The sequence below is a fragment of the Tachysurus fulvidraco genome, chromosome 19, assembly GCF_022655615.1.
Source record: "Tachysurus fulvidraco isolate hzauxx_2018 chromosome 19, HZAU_PFXX_2.0, whole genome shotgun sequence".
Taxonomy (NCBI): domain Eukaryota; kingdom Metazoa; phylum Chordata; class Actinopteri; order Siluriformes; family Bagridae; genus Tachysurus; species Tachysurus fulvidraco.
In genome coordinates, this window is record NC_062536.1 from 4,224,604 (window position 1) to 4,249,142 (window position 24,539).

Consider the following 24,539-nt stretch of genomic DNA (forward strand, 5'->3'; position numbering starts at 1 on the left):
GTCAATTCATTTTCTTTTGGGTATGTGACAAAAAAAGATCTGTGTTCTTTCTAGACAACCTGCTGATCTCTCCCTTCAGCCAGCATTGGGGTAACCTTGGATAGTCATTTGTCCTTTTAGTTTGCACACTGCAAATTTGACATGTTCATGACGGTTTATCATTTACAACATGACAAATGTTTCCACACAGGTAAGTCAGGTGCTTGATCAGGTGCTCTCTCTTGTCACTTTGAGATCGACTACTGCAACTCTCTGCTTGCAGCTTTACCTCTGTGTGTAATTTGGCCTCTGGAAATGATCCAAAATCCAGCTGCACAACTCGTTTTCATTGGCTGAGTCACTGGCTATTTTCAAACAAACACCTTCACCTTCCTGAAATGTTTATTTTCTGTGTTTGTTTACCTAAAAAGGTTTGTGCTTTATTTTCTCCCAACAGAGATTTAGAATCATGGTAACTGGTTTAGACGTATTCATTGATTTCAAAAGTTTCAAAGACTTTTTTATATCAGTCTATCTGGGTGCTTCTACCAAATACTGTATATGGGTAGTTGACGTGACATGGATTTTTCACTGTCACAGAAGATAAAACAATTTATTTCACATTTTCATAACTTAGAATACTGTAAATGGTTAAACATTTTCTTGTTTTATATGAATTTGTTGTTTTAATACCCAAGTTATTGTTAGTTTTTTTAGAAATTTGAGCCAAATCTCAAAATTGTCCTATGGTGTGACGGTAGACAACATTATTTCATAAATATTACATTTTATAAATAAAGAAAATAATGTTAAAAATCTTAATGAACACTCCTGGAATAATTGTGCAAATGTCTATTTCACTAAGTGGCCATCACTTTTCATATACATACATTTCTAAAAGTGTAGGAATTTCATAAAGTTTGTCACAGAAAAAAATGTCCTTTGGTGTTATGCAAAAACCTAATTTTAATTTGGGCAATATCATGGACAACTACATTTAATTGAAAGACCCCACTCAAGGTCATGTGACTGAAGACCCCTATGAAGGCCATGAGAAGTGCACATGGTAAGTATTTCTCTCAGAATTGTTTAAATATTTAACTATGTTTTAAGACCACTGAAGTTAAGTTTTTTTGTTTTTTGGTGTGACACCATTCATCTATTCATGGTGAAAATGATTCTAATTAGTACTTTCATGTAAAATAAATATCACTTTAAGAAAATAATGTTTTAATTACATTTACAGTATTGTTGAGTGAAAAAGTGAAAAAAATATGTGAAGTCATTGACAAAATGAGTGACCAGTACTATTTTCTGAAACTGCAGTTTTCATACTCCACAAATATATATGTATTTATATGTATTTTTTCTTAAAAAGTTATGCTTTCCAAACAGAGTACTTTTTCTTGGTCATTTGTCAACTACCCATATGTGTTTGTAATACAGTGTAAATGTACACAAGTCTGGAAAAATAGCTTGTTTCAAAATAATAATTTTCATAAAATGGGTCGAAAACTAGAATTATTGTTGTCTTTATTTCTCACCGGCAGGGGAATTAAAAACGGACCCATATGCAGGATAGCTAAAAGAAAACAGGATTTATTAACAAAAAAATGAACACAAAACATAGACACAGACTAGAGACCGGATGACAATAACAGAACAAAACAAAGGATTCCGTGCAACACGGCTCAACTAAATAGACAAGACAATCAAACGCATGAGGGACGGGTGTGCAGAAGCGGGCAGATAGAGACAAGGGCGGGTCAGACATGTGACACAAATGCACATGGCCAAAGTCCGGGCTGAGTCCTGACATTATTAGTCAGAGACAATACGTAATTGACCTGAATTACTATCAGTATTACCTTTTCTTATCCAAATCTTCTTTATTCAGAATCCACCCATTTCAACAAATCACCCATTTGTTTCACAAGCTTTGCAGTGTGTTTTACCAGGTGCTTTGCATTTAAAAATATCCTGAAAATTCCCTGTAAAAATTGTAATGACTAGCTATAAGCCCACAACTAAATAGAATCATATAGATGCCTCTTGTAAATAGTGATGTATGAGAAAGGAAAGAGAAGATGAAAACCCAACATACTGTCTTGAATCCTGGCTATAGTATGATACCATATTGCAATAATAATCACAATCATCCTTACTGGTTTCTTAATTCTGTGCTTGCTTCGATGTACTTGTTCTTGTATGCAATTCCAATTGTATAAGCTGGTAGTATATTTAACATAATATACAGTGAGAATATAAACATACCTCAGCCCTATAAATACAGTACTCAAAGAGTGAAGGCCCTGGATGCTGAACGCATCATTGGTAAATTTGCCATCAACCACAACAACCGTGAATTGCCCTGAGACTTCAAATCATAAGTGGTGTCATTTGGTAACTACCTGGTGTTATAGGTGTTTTTATGTATATATGCAAAATTGTTGGAAGATTGTTTAATTATGTTATAGTAACTTATTTGATAGTAACTGGTAACTATTATTAAGTAGTATCTGGTAAATATAACCCCAGTGCTATAGGTATTTTGTATTGACTGAAATTCTAAAGTGTTCAATTAATCTATGTGAAATCATTTCATTTTGTAATCTGAGTGCTTCTTTAATTTCTGAAAATAAAAAATAAAAAGATTAAAAATGTAAGCCCTATTACAAATATTATTTGTAATGGCTCAGCTCCACCTGTAAATAAACTGGTGTGCCTTCATCACCTGCGTTCAAAATTCTCTGGTGCCAGCCCCCCATCTGTAAAGAATCAAAAGTGAAAGTATTTCTCCCTCAGCATTGACTCTACTTTGTGAAGCGGTGTGAAAAGTTAAACATCTTTAAGGCAGAAACTGTGATATTAATATCACACAAGGACTCTTGACTAAAGGTGAGATATTTTGTTATTATAAATGACTTTATATATGAAGAATCCAAATTTATAATGTATATAAAACTGTAAAATTAGATGTTAGAAATCTTAGTCTCGTGAGGTACAGGTACAGCCTTACCTGTTAAACAGGTTTTTGGTAAATATCTATAGACTGTAAACAAGTGTTTAATGGAGTTAAATCAGTCAGCAGAACTGGAATGCTGTAATTATTGGGGAAGGCAGGAGAAAACTTTATGACAATGACTTTATGCATGAGAAAATGTTATAACAGAACTCAATCCTGGACAATAACAACACACTTGTGAACTCATGAATGTGGGATTTTATTTATTAGTTATATTTTATGGTGAAGTATTGTGTCAGACACAGGAGCAGCCCCTTGATGCTTTTACAGTTTTAAGTTCCTTTTTCTGCTTTTGATTGCTATAAAATCAAATAAAATTTCAATGTAGTTTAGTTTAATGATTTGTTACCAGAACAACAGTAGCTTAAGAGTTTAATGCTCTGGCTTGTTAATTGGAAGATTGTGGTCCAAGCTCCAGAACAAACTTTACAGTCCAAAACTTTGTGTTAGCCATCCAGAACAGAAAACTGACCATTTAAAATACTACACTTCTTTTGATTACAATATTTTTATTTATTTCTTTATAAGTTTAATTTCTTGTACTGCTATATTAGTATAAGTATATAATTCTAACTTAATTAGAATGAGCATTGGTAAGAACTTCACAGTTGCACAGAATGCAATACCGTGTTATCTAGTTTAAGTTATCTTTCAAGCGCTTTTTTTTAATATATTTTTTTATTTGATTATTTTCCATGTAACTGAAAGTGGAATTTGTAGAATCTATGCAATATACAGTATTTAAGATAAGCATATGCGGAATACAATTCAGTAAAAATGTTTTTACTGTATGTAGCATTTCCATTTCAATAAGGATGGATTTGTTCACTTCTGTAAGCTTTTCGTAAGCATGTCTGACAAATGCTGTAAGTGAAAAATGTAAATACAAGCTCTGGTGCATTTTTAATACATTTTGTAGCATATAGAATGCACAAATTGTTGCAGATTTCTAACATACTAAATGATCTGATCCCTTTTCCTGGCTTGGAGGAAGTTTGCTCCATAGTTAATATAATATACTCAATATATAACTAATTATAATAATTATATAGTATAATAGTTGCACACTCCTATTTTCTACATGGCTACAATAACCTCGCTTAAACACACTTATTCAGGGAATAGTCAATACCAATTCACTACTTAAACAGTTATGCCTCTGTCATCTCTCATTCAGATTAACATGCAACTAATGACATGCAACTAACATTTCTGTATCTGTACAGTCTGTTGCACCTTAACATACTACATATATATTTATATTTATACTTATACACACACACACACACACACACACACATATATATATAGAACTTAAATGTCATATGTATAATCAAACCAGACACACACACACACACACACACACACACATATATATAGAACTTAAATGTCATATGTATAATCAAACCAGACACACACACACACACACACACACATATATATATATATAATGTGTGTGTGTGTGTGTGTGTGTGTGTGTGTGTACATATCGTATATAATGTGTAGTGCATTGTAAATATGTCAAATTGTACACTGTGTGTACTGACTATGTACGAGCATATTGCGCATTTCACCTGGTAATGAGCATTTTGCACATTTTCACCCATATGTAAACTGTTCTTAATTTCTGTTTAATTATTGTACTGTATGTTAATTGTTCTGCGATTTCTGGAGTTCGCTCCCAAGAATTTTACTCACCAAAGCACATGTGCTGTGGTGATGTGACAATAAAAGTGACTTGACTTGCCTTGATATGAGCGAACATTTCTAGCCTAATCATGAAAGCCAAAACTGACAGAAAAGCTGAAAGAAAATTTAGTCTAAATGTATAAAACATACAACATTATTATTAGAAATGTGTCCAAAAAGAGATTTTTACCCTATTTTTACCAAACCATTTACCAGATGATGAAGTTATTCTGAAGCCTTGGTCTTATGGCAGAACTGGTCCATTATAACTTCTTCTGTTTCGACAATGCGCTATCACTGCAAAGTAAATAAATAACATAAAGTTGCATTTTGTCATATGAACTAACTAAATAGATGAAAGATGATGGTGATGAGAATTTAAAAGGTCAGTCATAATGTACAGGCTGGTACTCAATAGTGTAAAGACAGGACTTTTACTAAAGCTGCAACATTTTGTTTTAGGAAAAAAGATGTGAAAGTTTAACTGAACGGTTGTTTTTGTGTTTTTTTAGAAGTGTAATCCATTCCAGCAGAAGAGATTGTGTGTGTGCATAATTTACTAATATTTAATGATGGAGAATCCTGATCTTGACACAGACAATATGTCCCTGCTTTCAAAAAACTGGTAATCTTCTATGTCTTTGTATTTTAGTCATTAAATATTAATTTCTAAATGATTTATTGAATATGTATGGGAAAAAACCTGTACATACATTAACAACTTTAAATAAATAATGTTAGATTATGATAATTGTAAAGTAAAATTAGTCCTTATTAAATTAACAAGTATATTTAAAACTGTAAAATCAGTTTATGTAAATCAGTATTGTCTCTCTATAATGTTGTGCAGTAATCGCCAGGAAAAGAGGTCAGAATCACCAACACCCAGCTGTATCTCCATGAAGAGTGATAGGTCTATAAATGCTCCGCTTTTATTCAATCATGGAGAGCCTTCACCTCTGCACAGGTAGCATCTCCTCACTGTTGATGTCACTGCTAAAGTCACAGGGAAATTTCAGCATAAACTTAGAATTTAATATTTTATGTATCATGGTATTGCCATAGGCAATTCTTCCCATGTAGGTTCAACTAGCAAGTAACCTAAAACCAAAAACCTCCAATTGCCTAAGACTAATTTTTCTTACTCACACTAAAATACAAAGATTAAAATGATACTTAAGTCAGATTTTTTTAATAAAATGTCACATTGTACAAACTATAGAACTTGACATGTTTCAAAGTCAACAGAAGATAACTTTTTGGGGGCAGTCGTGGCCTAATGGTTAGAGAGTCTGATTCGTAACCCAAGGGTTGTGGGTTCGAGTCTCGGGCCGGCCACGACTGAGTTGCCCTTGAGCAAGGCACCAAACCCCCCAACTGCTCCCCGGGCGCCTCAGCATAAATGGCTGCCCACTGCTCTGGGTGTGTGTTCACGGTGTGTGTGTGTTCACTGCTGTGTGTGTGCACTTTGGATGGGTCAAATGCAGAGAACAAATTCTGAGTATGGCTCACCAAACTTAGCCGTACGTCACTTCACGTCACTTTTCGGCTAACGACCATCCGAATCCAAATCCAATACATAAACTTGATAGATTCTTCTGTCTTTGATATGATTCATGTTTCTTTCTTATCAGGTTAGAAATCACTTTTTTGTATACAATCACTGAAGTAGTTTCTACACCATTGTTGAAAAATATAGTTCACAGAAGATCCATACCTTGTATACAGAAAAAGGAGCTGATCTGAGCTAGAAGAACTTGGAGAACTAGTTCATGTCCTGTAGCAAATACTTGGAATTTGTAGTAAGTTTAACACAAAGGCAAATAATCATGTAATTTAGCCAACATTTTGATAGCTAATTATGTTGTTTATAACTTCATTGATTTGGGTTAGTGTAATTGTGAAAGACCAACATTTGTTCTTCCTCCTTTGACTCTTCTCTCCGGTGCAGTTCTTATTCTGTTTATTCAGGGTCAGACATGTATGTTTGAATTTCACTCTGTAAACTTATTAACTCAAGTTTCTCATATGTAAAGATAAATAAATAGGTAAATAGTTAATAGTCATTAATTGGTATTGGTCAGTACTAAATATAATATAATATATATTTTTATAACAGTTTAAAAAGTTATAAACTGTAAAGTCTGTATATAAATCACTAAAGGACTCTCTATAATGTTGTGCAGTAATCTCCAGGGAAAGAGATCAGAATCACCAACACCCAGCTGTATCTCCATGAAGAGTGATAGGTCTATGAATGCTCCTCTTTTATTCAATCATGGAGAGCCTTCACCTCTGCACAGGTAACATCTCCTTGTTAGTCACACGTAAAGGGAAATTCTACAATAAACTTAGAATTTAATATATTATTTATTATGGTATGTAGTATTCTGTTGCACAGATCTTTTTTTTTAATTATTTTTATTTTATCATAATTACTAATTTTACTGTATGTCAGTTTCCTGTTTTCCCCTGGACTCTAGACTATTCCAAGGATGCATCACATTATTATATTACCCATTAATCTCTACTGTGATTGAGCAATCCAAACCCCTGAGTGAGTGATACTAATGAAAAAAGATTAAATAATGGAAAACAGCACCATTTTAATAGTGGTGTGATATCATGGTGAAAAAAAAACATAAAGTGGGACCTTGGTTAATATTAAATGCAGAAACAGAACCTAAATGTTGTATGTATTATCAAACCAGACACATTTCTAAGCCAACAGAAGATGGCTATGCAGAATATTTGGTGGGATGATTCCTGTCTGTGTTAAAAATGAGTAACATACTGTATGGATACAGGCAACTACTGTTTATCAAAAATCATGGAATTGCCATTATATTGTACGTAATACTTTAATCATTAGCAATAGTACAGATCCTCATTTTCCTTGACACAAGACAGAAAGAACTATTGAATGGATAAAAAATATCAAAGAAAATAATAAAGTATCTGCAGGCTGACAGGAATGTTTATTGCCACCTCAAAGCAAGGTCCTCTGTAGCTGTCTATGCAGTTTCATATATTCTCACCTCGTTCATGTGGGTTTCCTTAAGAATCCTTTCCTTATTCTGCTGATGGGGATTTTTTTTGCCATTTGGCAACATTTCTTTAAAATGTTTTAGTGATGAAAGTTAACGTCTTTATTAACTACAACTTTTATTCACAGTGTTGAACAGAAGGCAGGCATTATAATAGAAAACAACATCACAGATACAGGGTAAGATAAAATCCAACAGCATGACTGTGACACTGACAGGCTGGAATGATAAATCTCTCTACTAGTAATAACAACAGAGTGATTAGGTTATAGAAAACACACAGTAGAATAAAGCAAACACATAGTGAGAACATCATAAAGAACTACTGTGGTAACCAGTCAATAATAATAGAGACCCCATGTCTTACCACTTCTTTCTACTCTCACCATATCACAGGCATGGCCCAGAATCTGTGGCTGTAAATGAATTCCAGAAAAAGTTCAAATTAAATCTAATGAAGAAGTTTCAGTGTTTGATTGGAGTGATGATAAACCCGGGAACCCAAACACTCCTGTGTGAGATCTACACAGAGCTCTACATCACAGAGGGAGACAGTGGAGAAGTTAATAATGAACATGAGGTGAGACAGATTGAGGCAGCATTCAGGAGAACAACAGAGGACACACCAATCAAATGCAATGACATATTTAAGCCTTTATCTGAACAAGATGAATCCATCAGAACTGTGCTGACGAAGGGAGTCGCTGGCATTGGGAAAACAGTCTCTGTGCAGAAGTTCATTCTGGACTGGGCTGAAGGGGAAGCAAATCAGGACATTCACTTCATATTTCCACTTCCTTTCAGAGAGCTGAATTTGATGAAGGACCAGAAACGGAGTATGATGGAGCTCCTTCATTTCTTTTTTAAGGAAACCAAAGAAACTCAAGTATCAAGTTTAGTTAAAGTTCTTTTTATTTTTGATGGATTGGATGAGTGTCGTTTTCCTCTAGATTTCCAGAACACAGTGAAAGTGTGTGATGTAACTGAATCAGCATCAGTGCCTGTGCTGCTGATAAACCTGATCAGAGGGAATCTGCTTCCCTCTGCTCTCATCTGGATCACCTCCAGATCTGCAGCAGCTGATCAAATCCCCTCTGACTATGTGCATCGTGTCACAGAGGTACGAGGGTTCAGTGACCCACAGAAGGAGGAGTACTTCAGGAAGAGGATCAGTGATCAGAGCCTGGCCAATAACATCCTCACACACCTGAAGTCATTAAGAAGCCTCTACATCATGTGCCACATCCCTGTATTCTGCTGGATTTCAGCCACTGTTCTAGAGAGAATGTTGGGTAAAGGAGATAGTGGAGAGATCCCCAAGACTCTGACTCAGATGTATACACACTTCCTCATCATTCAGACAAAGTTCATAAGAGGCAAATACTCAAAGAAGGACAGTAGTAATAAAATGCTTCTTAAACTGGGAAAACTGGCTTTTCATCAGCTTATGAAAGGGAACCTGATCTTCTATGAAGAAGACCTGAGAGAGTGTGGCATTGATGTGACAGAAGCAGCAGTGTACTCAGGTGTGTGTACTCAGATCTTCAGAGAAGAGTTTGGGCTTCATCAGAGTAAAGTGTACTGCTTTGTACATCTGAGTGTTCATGAGCACCTCGCAGCTCTGTATGTGCACCTAACATTCATGATGGAAAATAGGAATGTTCTTAAACAGAATCAGCTCTCTGAACAGGAGATAAAAGAAAATATAATCTCACATTTACACAAGAGTGCTGTAGATCAGGCTTTAGAAAGTCAGACTGGACAACTGGATCTTTTCCTTCGCTTTCTTCTGGGTCTCTCACTGAAGTCCAATCAGAAACTCATACATGTTTTAGTGACACAGCTAGAATGTAGCTCCACAAGCACAGAGGAAACAGTTAAGTACATTAAAAAGAAGATCAGTGAAGATCTTCCTACAGAGAAATCCATCAATCTGTTCCACTGTCTAAATGAACTGGGTGATAATTCTCTAGTGGAGGAAATCCAACACTACCTGAAGTCTGGAAAACAAATTGAACTCTCTTCTTCACAGTGGTCTGCTCTGGTGTTTGTGTTACTGACATCAGCACAGGAGCTAGAAGAGTTTGACTTGAGTAAATATATCAGTACAGATAAGATCACAGAAGCTGTTCTTCTGAAGGTGATGCCTGCGATCGCCGCATCCAGAAAAGCAATGTAAGTAAATATATACAGTTTATATATATAACACATACTGTGTTAGACAGATAGTAACTCAAAATACTGACAATTATGTTTGTTTAGATGTTTGACACTTAAGGTGGTACAGGTTGGAGTGAATACAGATAATTAATTAAGTAAAAATGTAATTAATTAATCAATTGCATGTACAATCAATCAATCAAATGCAGTAATGCAAAATCATCATCCCACAAGCCTTATTAAAATTGTATTATTATTATTATTAGTAGTAGTAGTAGTAGTAGTAGTATTGGTATTAGTATTATTATTTATTCATTTATTTGTTTTTATTATTACAACTTTTCTTTTGTTGTACCGACCTTTATAATGAGGATTTTGCGCACACACACACACACACACACACACACACACACACACACACACACACACACACATACAGAGAGAGAGAGAGAGAGAGAGAGAGAGATACAACACACAGATTAGGAAGGAGAAGCATACACCCAGGATGAAATCACAGGCTCAGGGAAGAAATAAAATGATCACAAACTTCACTGCACAACAATTTTTTGCTTTCTGAAAGGTTTTTGCTGATTGTGACAGATGCCTGTTGTGTATGCACAAATATAGTTTTGGTTTTGCTGCATCATGTAGAAACTCTGAGAAATAGACAGTTAACTGTTTATTGGCAATAACGTAATGTGAGAAGTCCAAGTGTAAGTGGAGGAATTGAATCTTGAGTGACATCTTATCTATTAGCATATTCAATTGACCTCTTTTTTTGCCAGAGAAACCAGACTCATTGATCTAACAAAGGTAACAGTCCAGCACATGGTCTTTCTGTTCTCACCATACTTTGTCTTTTGAGTGCATCTGATCCGAGCTCTCAGACAGACAGCACATGTCACTCAACAAATGCAAGACACCCATTCCTTGTCTTGATCATCACTTGGAGTATAGATAATTCTTTCTTCACAAGAACAGTCAATTAGCATCTCTGATGAACAGGTGTATACTCGCCACAAATATAGCACCTGTTACAACATTGACGAGACATATTGACGACACTAATCATTCTGTAAAATGTCTATAACTTCTAACTTGTAACAGTGCTACAGTTACTGAGGCAATACTATATTCTAAAACAATACGTACACACTATAAGGTCTATATTAATCCAATAAGCATCTGTGTAAGCAGAATTCATAATTTTGTTTTTTCTTTTTTTACTGAACCAATTCAATGCCCAGCCTACACTATTACCACTGCGGCTTAAATGTTTACTTAAATGTTCTCCCACAACCACCTTAATAATGTTGTGTGAATTAATGTTTTTTTTGAATGCATGGTTCATAAATGTGAGAGTAAGTTACAGTTGGAAAGAACTTCTGGACATTGGCAAAATTCCCCCCCGAACTTAAATATCGCCTATTGGACTGTGATATTCTACTACACATGGAATCTTGTGTGAGCAGGATGGACAACAACAGTGCATCCTAGGCAGAGGCAAGGCAAGGGGGTACATGGTAGGCTAAGCATAGAACTACAAGACCACGGCTACCTGCTGGGGATTCTGCAAAACGTCATAAAATGGCAGGAGACCACACATCCAGATTTGGGTTTTCCTGAAATCCACGATCATCTCCACATTTATTAATGTATTAAGTTCAAGTTGTTTTGACTACCCCAGGCAGCCAACTGTTCATCCTCTCTTCTGTAAGCCAATTCATCACCGTCCTGGATGAGGCCAATGACTGTGGTGTCATCTGCAATCTTCAAAAGCTTGACAGAGGGATTCTTTAAAATGCAATTGTTGGTGTATAGAGAGAAGAGTAATGGAGAAATGGATTAATCTATGTGTATTAATTATGTTATTTTCTTATATTCATCCCGTCAAATGTCTCCTTACACCACTCTCATCCCAGGCATTACGAGAACTTCCCCGTCTGCTTTCTAGGCTTATTCTTTACACCCACAAGTAACTCAAAAATTCCTCATCCCCATAATATTTTTTCCATACAATAAAGTACATACAAAGCTGAATGACTGATTATTAGCTGTAGTCAGCTAGTTATTTTAGCTAGCTATCCAGCTTCTCTGACTATAACCAGTGAGCACTACCTCCAAGACACAAAATTAGGATAGGGTTTTCCTGGTATTCAAGAAATAACTGATAGATGTTAGCTGGTGTCTTGGCTTTTCATACCTTGCTGCACACTGCAATTACTACTGCAATATCCAGCCATAATCTAATTATATTCACTAATATTATTTCTAATGAAAATTGTTGTATTCAATTAGAAAAAAATCTAAATAGGAGCATTTTCACTAGTAATGGGCCCCACTGTATATTGTACTATAATACCTAACCTAAGGGCCTTATTGTTTTATGGATTTTTCAGTTAATGATATTAAGGAAACCATTCAGTCATCACTCAGTCAATTATATAAAATAAATAATAACTAAAAAATATCTAAATAGTAAAGAAATCTAAATATAGTATCTAAAAATAACAATATTGTGGCAACAATAACATGGCAACAATGCCATATCCACCACAGGGAAAGTGTAAGGTAAAAGAAACTAAATGATTTTACTCTGAAAATTCATTAGCCACTTGGATATCATTATAACCTGCAAGATATGTACTGTTTGAGTTGTATTCATAGTCAGGGACAGGATCCAGTTTCACACCAAGTATATTGCTAACTGATGCTTACACTTTTATCATTTATTAAAATAAGAATGTACAGTGAAGTGTCTTTTTATAATCTACACTAGTGTTTGTTTATTATGTATTATTTTATTGCTTTTAGTATCACGTGTGATTCACTTGGAGTGAAAAGTTGGTCGGCTGTGTTCTCAGCGCTCAATTCAGAATCCTCACGTGTGACAGAAATACATCTGACTGTGAAAAGACTAGATCTGACTGGGATTGATCTAAGAGACTCAGAAGTAAATTGTCTCTCTGCTATCCTGGAGAATCTTCACTATAACCTGGAGAAAGTGAGGTAAGATCATCTCTCTGAGAGTCATATAAACTCACAAAGAGCAGCGGTTGTATACAGTGTTGGTTTTCAAATAAATTTTCTGTTTCAGTTCAACAGGCCATCATTCATCAATAAATGATGATAATTTCTCTCCAGAATTATTTATTAATTCAATAAATAAATATTTTGATACATTTGTATATAATTCATTCATTTTCTACCGCTTTATCCGAACTTCTCGGGTCACGGGGAGCCTGTGCCTATCTCAGGCGTCATCGGGCATCAAGGCAGGATACACCCTGGACGGAGTGCCAACCCATCGCAGGGCATTTGTATTTGTACATTTGTATATAAGATAAAGATAAAAAGAAATTAAATACTTTATTAAAATCTAGCTATACTTTTACACCACTCAAACTTTTGTATACTAAATATCAATCATTCTAAATAACAACAGCAGCAGTGAATTGGGCAAAGTGGGCATTTGGATATCTGGTAAACCCAAAACAGTGGCATAATAATGTTTCCATTATTCATAAACATCAGATCTCACTCTAGGAGCTGCTGCTTTAAGAAGCTGCATTGAGTAATATTTGTAGGGCCCAGTGGGAAGTGGAACATGAAAGAACAGTACAGAGACCGGGTTACTAAGTAAATGAAACACAGTATAATTTATTGAGTGTGCAACCTGAAAAAAAGGAGATTCAGTAGACTTTGGAAGCTCTAGATGTGAAGGACAGGCCTGAGAGTCCAGCCAGCAGTGGTGAAGAGAGAGAGGGGCTTTTACCTGGAGCATGGCACTGGCTCAGTAGGCAGCAGAAGAGTCATTAATCTGCATGAATCTGGGGAAAAAAAAGCAGAGGGAGACGTTTATTCCATCCAAAACATTCCTATCTTTATTTGCCTCTAGCTGCTGAGCCTGCCTCTCCACTGTGTTGGTGATCACACTTTCTGTAGGAGTTGCTCAGGATCTCGGTTGATATGTCATTTTCCTCAGCCTTCTTAAGAAGTAAAGTCATTGCTGGGATCTTCTCAGGAGCTGCTGAGTATTGTGATACCAGGTGAAGTCCTCACTGATGTAGGTTTCAAGGAATTTGAAGGTTTTCACCATCTCTACCTCTGTTTTATCGATGTAGATTGGGGTGTGTTGCTCCTTCCTCCTTCTTCTAGGATCAATAATCATCTTATTGGCATTTACTGTAAGGAGAGATTATTTTCCTGACATCAGACCTGCTTGGTAATGAGTCCTATGGCTGTGGTATCGTATGCAATCATTAAAATCTTGGTGTTGGTTTGGGAGGCCATGCAGTCATAGGTGAAGGGGTGTACAGCAGTGGCCTCAGGACACATCCGTGGTGGGTTTCTGTGCTCACAGTCCTGATGCATGGTGTCCGGTTTCCTACTCTGACTAACTGGGGTCTGTCTGTCAGTCCAAGGGTGAGGAGCTTTTTAGAGAGCCTGTGTGGAATTACAGTGTTGAATGCTAAGCTGTAGTCAATGAATAGCATTCTCACACCTTACCCTACAAATGTGTGAGGACTGTGTTGATGGCAGCAGTGACAGCATTTTCAGTGTACCGGTTTTGCAAACTGAAGTGGATCCAAGGTGGAGAGAATGTTCAATTTTATGTGGGACATGACTATCCATTCACAACACTTCATCACGATTAGGGTAAGTGTTCTTCTTCGGGAAAGGTATGATGGTGGTGGACTTGGAGCAGGCGGGCACCAAGGCCTAAACGAGGGACATATTATAGATGTGAACATGTCAGCATGTTCTGTCGAATCCTGAATGCCCACCATGGGATGTTATCTTGGCTGGCTGCCTTATGTGGGTTCTTTTTCCTCAGAGACATGTGCGCCTCTGCTGATGACTCGGTGAGTGGTATGTTCAGTATGCCCTCGGAGTCTCATGCTGTTAGCTGGTGTTTGGGGCCTCGCAGTGAGGACTGTGTTCTCTGATAACAAAGAGAGCAAACAACATGGCATACAAATCTGATGAACATAATCTGAAGTATGAAGTATAAGCACATTCCATAACTTTTTGCTCCTCTGGAAACATCCATCGACCAGTGGGATGATGAAGGGCTCGCCAGACCATGGAAACAGTGGTGTCTGGTAACTGAGGACACGGGGAGTGAACGGACGTGAGGGCGGGGGTCAACAGTGTCAATAAATTTTGGGGATATCCAGTCTACGGGAGGTAAATGCTCCACCGGTGTTGTACTTGGCTCCAGTAGGTGCACAGGTACCTTGTGTTGTGGAAGTTTTGAGGTTCGAGAGAATGAAAGCATAAAAATATCATACCAATAGGCACGGGCAAGAGTATAAAGGTTTCGCGGTTTATTGCGTTCAGCTTTGCAGAAGGACCCAATACTCTACGTGTAAAATCAGAGAGGAAGGACCTGAATTATTGATAACATCAGCATTTTATAGACAGGGATAAAATGAAACAGGAAATGCAAAACCAAAACATCATCCACCATTGGCTTAGAAGCATCGCCTGCTCATCTTCTGACCAAACTAATCCCACGGGAACAAAAAAGGTCTCATGGGAAAGGTCTGATTAAAGGCAGTTTTAGGAAGAAACAACTGAAATCTCTAGTCACAATAACTACCAGCCATGGGAAATACAGAAGCCTAGAAGGACAGATTCATGTGTTCTTCTCTAAAGTAAAAATTTCCACTACACTTGCTAGTACCTGGTTCAGGCATTCTGCCTAGCCGTTGGATTGGGGTGGTAACTTGAAGTTAGGCTTATACTGAACTTGAGAAGTGAATTGAACCCCCCAGTTATAAACAATGTTTTCTGGGAGATCCTAGTTTTGGGTGTTTTAATTGCTGTGGGGAGACCTTTCAGATGCACCATCTTGCAGGCCTTAGAAAAATCTTCTACAACCATTGGGATGATGGTGTATCCATAGCTGCTGGGTAAGTCCATCACAAAATTCACGCTCAGCTGGAACTGATGGTGTGTTCTTTACTGGGCACACACAACACAGGCCTCAATGTATTTTGTCTATCGCAGGTGAGAGCCATCAGATTGTGTTTTGCGTTTGTTTAATGCCTTTGTGTCCCAAGCTAGGGGAAGCATGGACCCACTGATCTAGCAGAGATCAGCGGGCACATATTGCTTGGTAGTTGGCCATTTGAGAGGTGGGGCTTTGGTGAGCTGGGCACATTGGTTCTTCTCCATGATTTCCCCTCAAGACAATGTCTCTACTCCTTCAGTGCTTTTTTAATGGACCTAGTTCTTGATTTCCCATATCATAATTTGCCTTGGCAAGGATTAGCTTCCAAGGGGACATTTTACTAGGTTAACACGGCATCACCAAATATTTGTAACATCCTTGTAAAGTCAGTTGATCAATGCTAGGATGTGGTGGGCCTTTGTAACATGGCTAGGATGTGGTGGGCCTTTGTAACATGGCTAGGATGTGGTGGGCCTTTGTAACATGGCATATTAGCAGAAGATTGTATGGACATATTGGGAGATTAACCATTATTTCCCGAAGCACAGGTTTCTCTGCAGGACACATGGTGATGCACCAGTTGTCTGCAAAGGAAGCATAGGCTTAGTCGAAAGAATTGTTGGTGTTCCTCAGCTATGACCCATGTTTTTCCCAACAGCATGGATTCCACTAGGCTAGTGACGTAAACCTCAAGAAGCTCCTTGTGGGTGGAGCGTGGTTGGATGAGTGATTTGTGTGCTGATTAACATGATTATCCAGTCTGATGACCATGGTGATATACTGTGACAATGTCTGGCTATACTTCTTGGCAGCCACATCTGCCTGTAACCTGGAATTTAGTTAACAAATTACTTGTAGTGCTATATTATCCAAACTGCTCTGTGCTGCTAGTTTTTCTGCTAGAATTTTAAAGCATAGTCTGCAGCCAAGTCACTCACTCATGAGCAGAGAAAAGTGGGTGAAGGGATGCTCACCTGTGGATTATTGTCCCCAACTACTGCTGCCCAGTCCAATGCTTTTCCGGACAGTAGCAACATCATGAAAGCACAAAATGTCGCACTGCCGCAGAAAGCCCATTCAGGACTCAGTACTCTGGTGAGGGAGGGGGGGAAGTGCATGGCATAGTTGTAACAGTGATTTTATTTCATTTTATTTAAATTCAATCAGGCCTTAATATCAAAAGCACATCAGTGATGTATTGGTCAGAGTTGATTTTATATATATATATATATATATATATATATATATATATATATATATATATATATATAAACACACACACACACACACACATATATATATATATATATATATATATATATATATATATATACACACATACATATACACACACACACACATATATATATATATATATATAATTGGAAATCTCTTATGATTGGTCAAAAGAGTCAAAAGAAGAAAAAATATCTGTTGTTCTCTCCACAGGTTGTGTGATTACGGTGTATCAGATAAAGACTGTGCTACTCCATCTCTGAGATCAAACCCTAAACACTTGAGAGAACTGAAATTTGCCTATGATTATTTACAAGACTCGGAACTAAAGAGTCTCTCTGCTATACTGGAGAATCCTGACTGTAAACTGGAGAAACTGAGGTAAAATCTTTCCTCTTCAAAAGTCACCACCTACTTATCAAAAAGACACTTTCTCTAATAGTTAGATGAAAGCAGAGGTTTTGATATGTCCGAATTTACTGTATGTGTGTGCTGCATGATCTTTAAGCACCAGTGAAATGAAATGATCTCAGAAAAGAAGTTGTTAATGCCTCTGAACTGAAAAGGCCTGCAATTAAAGAAATGTGTATAGGTGTGCAGCTTTAAACTACAGCATAATTTTGTGGGTCTGTTCTGCCAGTGAATGTTCAATCCATCTCCATCTAGCTACTATGAACAGATCTTTGTTACAAAAGCAGTTCATTATTAAAAAGCATAGCTTTATTACTAAAGAAACTGTATTCAAGCCATGCAGTTTTCTTCAATAATTAATTCACTAAGGTCTTAAATGTTCTTAGATTACTCCATATTTTCTTATAAGTAATGAATGTCTACGTATAAACCCACTGACTCAAATGCATTTAATGCATATAGTAACACAAAGCTGAGAAGCTGAGAACATGATTGGTAGGTGTGTGTATGAGAGCAGAATTACAATGCATGGTGACTATTGTATGTTTTAATATACAGATATGATTAAAAAATTTAAAAAATATCCAACCTCCTATCCAAAAAGAAAGTAAATTAATCAACATTGATGAGTACATTGTGGAAAAGTGGTTCAGGTTCTTATTGCTTTTAAAAAACAAAAACAAAAAAAAAAACACAAACACAACCTAGAAGGGGCTAATTTACAGCTTTTGAAAGGAGGACAAAATAACATTAAAACTGAAAATGGCTAATGTCACAAACTGTTACTCTTCCAGTTTTCCCAAATGTGTTTGGTCAATCCTATTTCAAATGCATAAAATGCTCTGAATATCAGACCTGTCTAGAATTTAACATCATAAACCTTAAGAAACTGATGAACCCAATTTGTTTTCGTTGGTATATAATTGGAGAAAAGCAGAGGAGAAAGAACACAACCTTTGGGCGATATATATTATAGATGACAATATAAATGAAAGCATTTCATGCTTTTCTGAAATGAAAAAGACATTTCTTTTGCGTACTAAAGAGTATATTTGATTGTTTTAATTAAACATTCTCACGAGAAATCTTTGGTTTTAAGTGCAAATCAGAGACTGGGTCAAGCTAAAAGGGCAATTCATGATGCAATTATTTTAATTTTCATTATCATACATCTATGAATGATTTGGTTTCTTACTTCTGTTTTGTGTTACAAAAGGCTTAGTGTGATGTCTTTGATGAAAATGTACAGATTTACAGTTAGTACTCCTCTTAACATACAGTAGTGTCTTTGTCAGAGTGAAAATACAGAAATCAGGAGACATAACCAATCACCAAAGCGCAAAACTGAACATGCCATTTATATATACAATTTTATATATACAATCTGTTGATGAATGTGTCATTGTGTCTCTCTGCAGTTTGCGTTATTGTGGTGTCTCAGATGAAGGCTGTGCTGCTTTGACATCAGCTCTGAGTTTAAACCCCTCAAACCTGAGAAATCTGAATCTGTCCCATAATAATGTAGGAGACTCAGGAGTGAAATGTCTCTCTTCTGTACTGGAAAATCCTCACTGTAATATGGTGGCACTGAGGTAAGACCAGCTCTCAGAGAGTCATATAGTTTACCGAAGAGCAGACTATATGACTCTGTCATATAAACCTAAGTTCATGTATCGACAAACAGCTTATTCATTTAAACACATACAGTTGGCTCATGAACTAATGGTGTAAAAGCTAAAATTCACTGGAAAAGAGTCACTAGAAATGAGGTCATGTGATATCCTCATTTGATTGACTTTAAATATGCTAGTAAAAATTATTTAAAATAATCTGTATTTTATTTTATAAGTTTTATTAAGGTACCAGTCATACGCTAGGTCATAGGGTAGCGGTGTCCAATCTTTTACGGAAAGGGCCGGTGTGGGTGAAGGTTTTCATTCCAACCAAGCAGAAGCAACCAGCTTTGTCTTAAAATTACTATTTGCTTTTTGTTGCCCTAATGGGTGATGTGTGTAACTTAAAGTATATATACAATTTAATATATGTGTGTGTGTATAATAGGTGATTACCAGTGGAAAGAGTTTAAGTTTAGGATTCATCATTGAAGATATAAAGCTAAAAAAGACTCAGGACAGCAACCTCATTTTAGCTAGTAACTCTAGGGGTGCTACAGTTTCTTTTCACATGCACAACAAATCTGATTTGTTATATGAAGTCTTATCCATAGCAGAGTTAAATATGTTATTTATTTAACAAACACAGTCTCTGTCCTGGGCCCAAATTCCATTGCTTCTTTCAAAAAAACTATCTAACCCTATGTCTGAAACCTGAAAATGTGGTGCCTATGATAGAAAGTAATTTTAACTAACAGATAATAACGATAATAACAATACAAACAAAATCACAAAACATTGTTGTTTGTCAATTAAGGTCCAACCCACCATTCCAAATGATGCCCCTTGACAAGAGATGGCAGACAACATGACATAAAATATGAGTGTGAAATTGTGTCTGTCTACAGGTTGTGTAAGTGTGGTGTCTCAGATGAAGGCTGTGCTGCTCTGACCTCAGCTCTGAGATTGAACCCGTCACACCTGAGAGAACTGAATCTGTCCTGTAATAAAATAGGAGACTCAGGAGCGAAGTGTGTGTCTGCTGTTCTGAAGAATCCTCACTGTAAACTGGAGATACTGTGGTGAGATCATCTCTGGGAGTCACATGACCTCCTCCTCAGACACATTTGAGTAACTAGTGAAACTGGAGCAGAAGATTTAGGTTCATCATCATGTCCTGAGTGAGAATATTTTAACATTTCACTGTTGATTTGTCACAGAATCTTTGGGTCAGATGTACATATGTAAGAAGGTACAGTGCAAAATGTCTGTAGTGTGTCAGAAATTGTACCAAAACATTGCAACTAATCACAAATCACAACTGCACCTGGGATGCAGACTGTTTTTAATTATTCTTCAATCTATAATAGTGTTTAATCTGTCAATGAAGGTTTCATTTTCAAACACATCAGCTTTAAAGTAAGACTTGAACCAAAGATCTAAAAAACATATTTTGATAAAGAGTGTGTCATCGTGTCACAGGTTGTGGGATTGTGGTGTATCAGATGAAGGGTGTGCTGCTCTGACTTCAGCTCTGAGATCAAACCCCTCATACCTAAGATACCTGAATCTGTCCTTCAATAACATTGGAGACTCAGGAGTGAAGTTTCTCTCTGCTGTACTGGAGAATCCTAACTGTAAAATGGAGATACTGAGGTAAGATCATATTTATATGCCAAATTATTATATAATAATTAATCAACATCACAAAATAATGCTCATAACTCTAATGTCATAATAATAGATAGTTTTTTTTTTTTCATGATTAAATAAACCATTGACACGTCATCTGGTGTTTAGAAAAAAAATCCTTGAACCAACAGTATAACTTCTAATTAGACTACTTAGAATCCAATTAGAGTCCAACCATGTCTTAGGTCTGATTATGGACCGTCTGATCTTCTCTAGGTAGATCTGTTCACTGTTTTTGTGCTGTCATTGTTGAACGGTGTGAAGCATGTAAAAGCTACTAAAACATTTCAGAAGATCCAGGATGTGTTAGTCTGTTCACATTTTTTTGAACCTGAAGAAAGTCAGTTCTCCTCTGACTTTCCTTCGACCAAGAAAGCGAAGAGTGTTATTGTCTCTCTGCAGGTTGTGTGAATGTGGTGTCTCAGATGAAGGTTGTGCTGCTCTGACTTCAGCTCTGAGATCAAACTCCTCACACCTGAGATACATGGACCTGTCTAACAATAAAATAGGAATCTCAGGAAAGAAGGAACTCTCTGCTCTAATGGATGATACAAACTACAACCTCTGAGGGGTGAGTAATGAACTTTTTTCATAAATGTTGAAAAAATAAACGACTTTTTATATTAAAAGAATTAATATGCAGATTTTTTCTTTTTTTTCATATTCAGCGTTCAGTGAACATCTCTTGGTGATAAAGACAACAGTGTTCCTGCATTTTCATGTCTGGGAGTTGAAAACATTTCTAAACACATAACTCAAGCCATGATGATTTAAATAGTCTTAGAGGATGAGAGAAGTGTGAATCTGCCAAATGCTGTAAATCAGACCACAGTCTTTTCTACACTGACTGTTTAAGGACCTCTGATACCGGGAAAAAATCCCCAGAAATCAATCCTATAACTATTTAGAACAGCCACACAAACTCAAGCTGATCCCAGTCAAAGGAAGAGAGAAATAAAATAACCCGGAACAGTTTCAAGACATTTAAAAGAAAGAAATTCTCATCTCATTGCAATGCCATCTGAGGTGTTTATATGAAAAAGCCCCTACGAGTCTCGCTACACGTCACATTTACTTTGACCTTTTTTGATTAATGGACCAGTGTTGTTACACTAAATATCAGTAATCTTGGAACACTACATGTCCAGTCAAATTAGTGGACCCTATCGTTTTAGTTTTATCGTTCTATCCATATCATTCTATCCATATAGTTTTGATGGTTTATGTGACTTTTTGTTGTGTTTTAGTACATATTTAGTATTGTAATATTCACCATCCACTTTATTAAAAACACCTGTATACCTGCACTTCCATGCAGTTATCTGATCAGATAATCAAGCAGCTTAATGCATATAATTATGTAGATTTCAAGAGCTTCAGTTATTGTTCTCATCAGAATGAAGAAAAAGTGTGATCTCTATGCCTTTAAATGTGGCATGGTTGTTGGTGTCAGGTGGTGTCAGGTATGAAACTGCTGACCTAATGAGATTTTTATACAGAAAATTTAACTTAAACATAATCTGCCACAGTTCTTTTTCCCTTTGTGTAATTCTAAGAGCAGATCCCTTTATTCTTGTCTTTTAGCGGGGTGACTGCAGATTAATATAAAGTTTTCTGAAAAAAAAAATCTATTAAAAAATATGCTATAATATACAAAAATGTTGTACAAAGTATTTCTTTTCAATTTAAAATAACTATATAAACATGATTCTTTTTATTTTTATAAGTGAAATCAGTTTACAGTGACCTTTTTTGCTAAGTTCTTATTGGAATGGGGACATTTTAATAGGTACACAAAATAAATGCTACGTTCTTACAAATTGTCTTATATTATTATGTACTTTTTCCATCCAAAATCATTTTGCTTTCCATTTTTAAAAAACAGAAAATCTCTACCATGATATGTTCTGTTATTGAAGGCTGAAATAAAAAGTTTGTATTGTTTTGTAAAACACAAATATTCAGTGTCACTATCCAGTCTAACTAGAATCAGAGCAGTTTATAAAGAATAGAAAGCAACACAATCAGTATTATGAAATACTTTATTAAGTATGTCAGTTTCAATAAAATTCCTGGTTAATTCTTATGCTTAAAAAGAATAAGAAATAAAAGCTAGTTAGGTTTTTTAACATTTTCTTTTTTGAGTTTGTGATAAACCTAAAGACTAAAACTAATCATTTTAACTATAACTGCACCAGTTTTTGTGTTTTTTAATGATATTAAATGCTGCACTTTTCATAAAGTAAATGCTTTTAAAAATGGTAGCACATTCTGTCTGGAGTCGGGATCCAACTTTAGAGGATTTGATTACAATCATTGTACATCGTGGCTGCAAACACTTCTTCCTTCCTTCCGTCCTTCCTTCCTCCACAGCCGCTCTGACCTCTTACTGTATTCGGCTGCGTATCTCCTCCCCCTTCAGCTATTTATTGAGGTGTTGAGAACATCCCCAAGCCAGCTCCGCCTCGCAGTCGAGCCTGTGCATCCAGCACAGCGACTTGGGCGCCCCACTTTCTCCCTGTCTTCACCAGCACTCCTGCCTGGGCCACCTTTGATCGTTGGAGTCTCTATACATCAGCACCTCGCGTGCCCGAGTCACTTTAAACTCCTTTTCCAAGGATTTCAGAGGCAACTGGAGCATTGTGGTGTTTCCATAGAGGGCAATGTTGCTGAGGCTCCTGGGCAACCCTAACCATCTCCTGAGATAGTACTTATAGACTTATAGAGTACTTAGAGTTTATTATAGTACTTGATAGTACTTATAGATATAGACTTATCTTAACCAGCTGCCCAGCTCCTGGCAGGTTGACTGGACTGATGCAAAGTCACTGAGGCTGTTGTCGAAAACCTTGCCCAAGCTTTTCACCGGCTGTTCTGACAGTGATGGTATCTTTGCCCCTTTGATGCTGAAATGGAACCTTTCCGAGACCTTGCCCTTTTTCAGCACTAGTGGTTTGATTAAACTCCATCCGAGCCCACCGGATGAGCTTTTCCAGCCCTTTCCATCTGCCTCCTGCCACCGACTCTGTGGTGACTGTCAAGTCATCCATAAATGCTCTAATTGGCGGTTGGCGGACCCCCCCCCTCTACTTTGGGGCCCTCGACACTCAGGCTCTGCCGATTTGACAATCATATTCATTGCCACCACAAATAGGATCACTGATATGGTGTAGCCTGTGATTATCCCCACCTGGAGTTTATGCCAATCTGATGTCACACCTCCTGCCGAGACTTGTATCCTGAAATGGTTGTAATAGGCCAAGATCATATCTCCAATGTGATGTGACACATGGTGCTTGGTCATGGTGGTGTGGACCAGCTTGTGGGGGATAGAGCCATATGTGTTGGCTAGGTCTAACCACAGTACCGTAAGGTCTCCATTATGTTCGCGTGCTTCCCAGATGAGCTGAGTCACCACTCCTGTGTGTTCTAAGCAACCTGGGACTCCTGCAAATCCTCCCTTTTGCACAGATGTGTCTATGTATTTGTTAGCTAAGAGGAAATTGGTCAAACGCCTTGCTACATTTACATTTACAGCATTTGGCAGACGCCCTTATCCAGAGCGACGTACATAAGTGCTTAAATCTCTAAATTGAATACATTAATGCTGGTTCACTAGGTTATATACTTAAGATACCATGAGTTTAAAACATTTGTTCAAAGTTACAACTAAATAAATGCAGCTCTCTTCCTGGATCTCTCCTTTCGGCGCCTTCGATGCCATTCTG

At 36.8% G+C, this 24,539-nt stretch overlaps 1 protein-coding gene and 1 pseudogene across 1 annotated transcript; one reads left to right on the plus strand and one right to left on the minus strand.

The window, feature by feature from the left end:
- Positions 1-2,769: 2,769 nt before the first annotated feature.
- On the plus strand, positions 2,770-22,553 carry LOC113645919 (NLR family CARD domain-containing protein 3-like). Its single transcript, XM_047803808.1, has 13 exons — positions 2,770-2,877; positions 5,206-5,318; positions 5,544-5,660; positions 6,880-6,996; positions 7,869-7,919; positions 8,137-9,915; positions 12,715-12,909; positions 17,309-17,476; positions 18,925-19,098; positions 20,028-20,201; positions 20,602-20,775; positions 21,214-21,382; positions 21,480-22,553. Exons 2-12 carry the CDS (start codon positions 5,263-5,265, stop codon positions 21,377-21,379), a joined length of 3,171 nt encoding a protein of 1,056 aa, XP_047659764.1. The 5' UTR covers positions 2,770-2,877; positions 5,206-5,262; the 3' UTR covers positions 21,380-21,382; positions 21,480-22,553.
- A 292-nt stretch (positions 22,554-22,845) lies between these two features.
- Positions 22,846-24,334, minus strand: LOC125139499 (annotated as a pseudogene).
- Between the last annotated feature and the right edge of the window lie 205 nt (positions 24,335-24,539).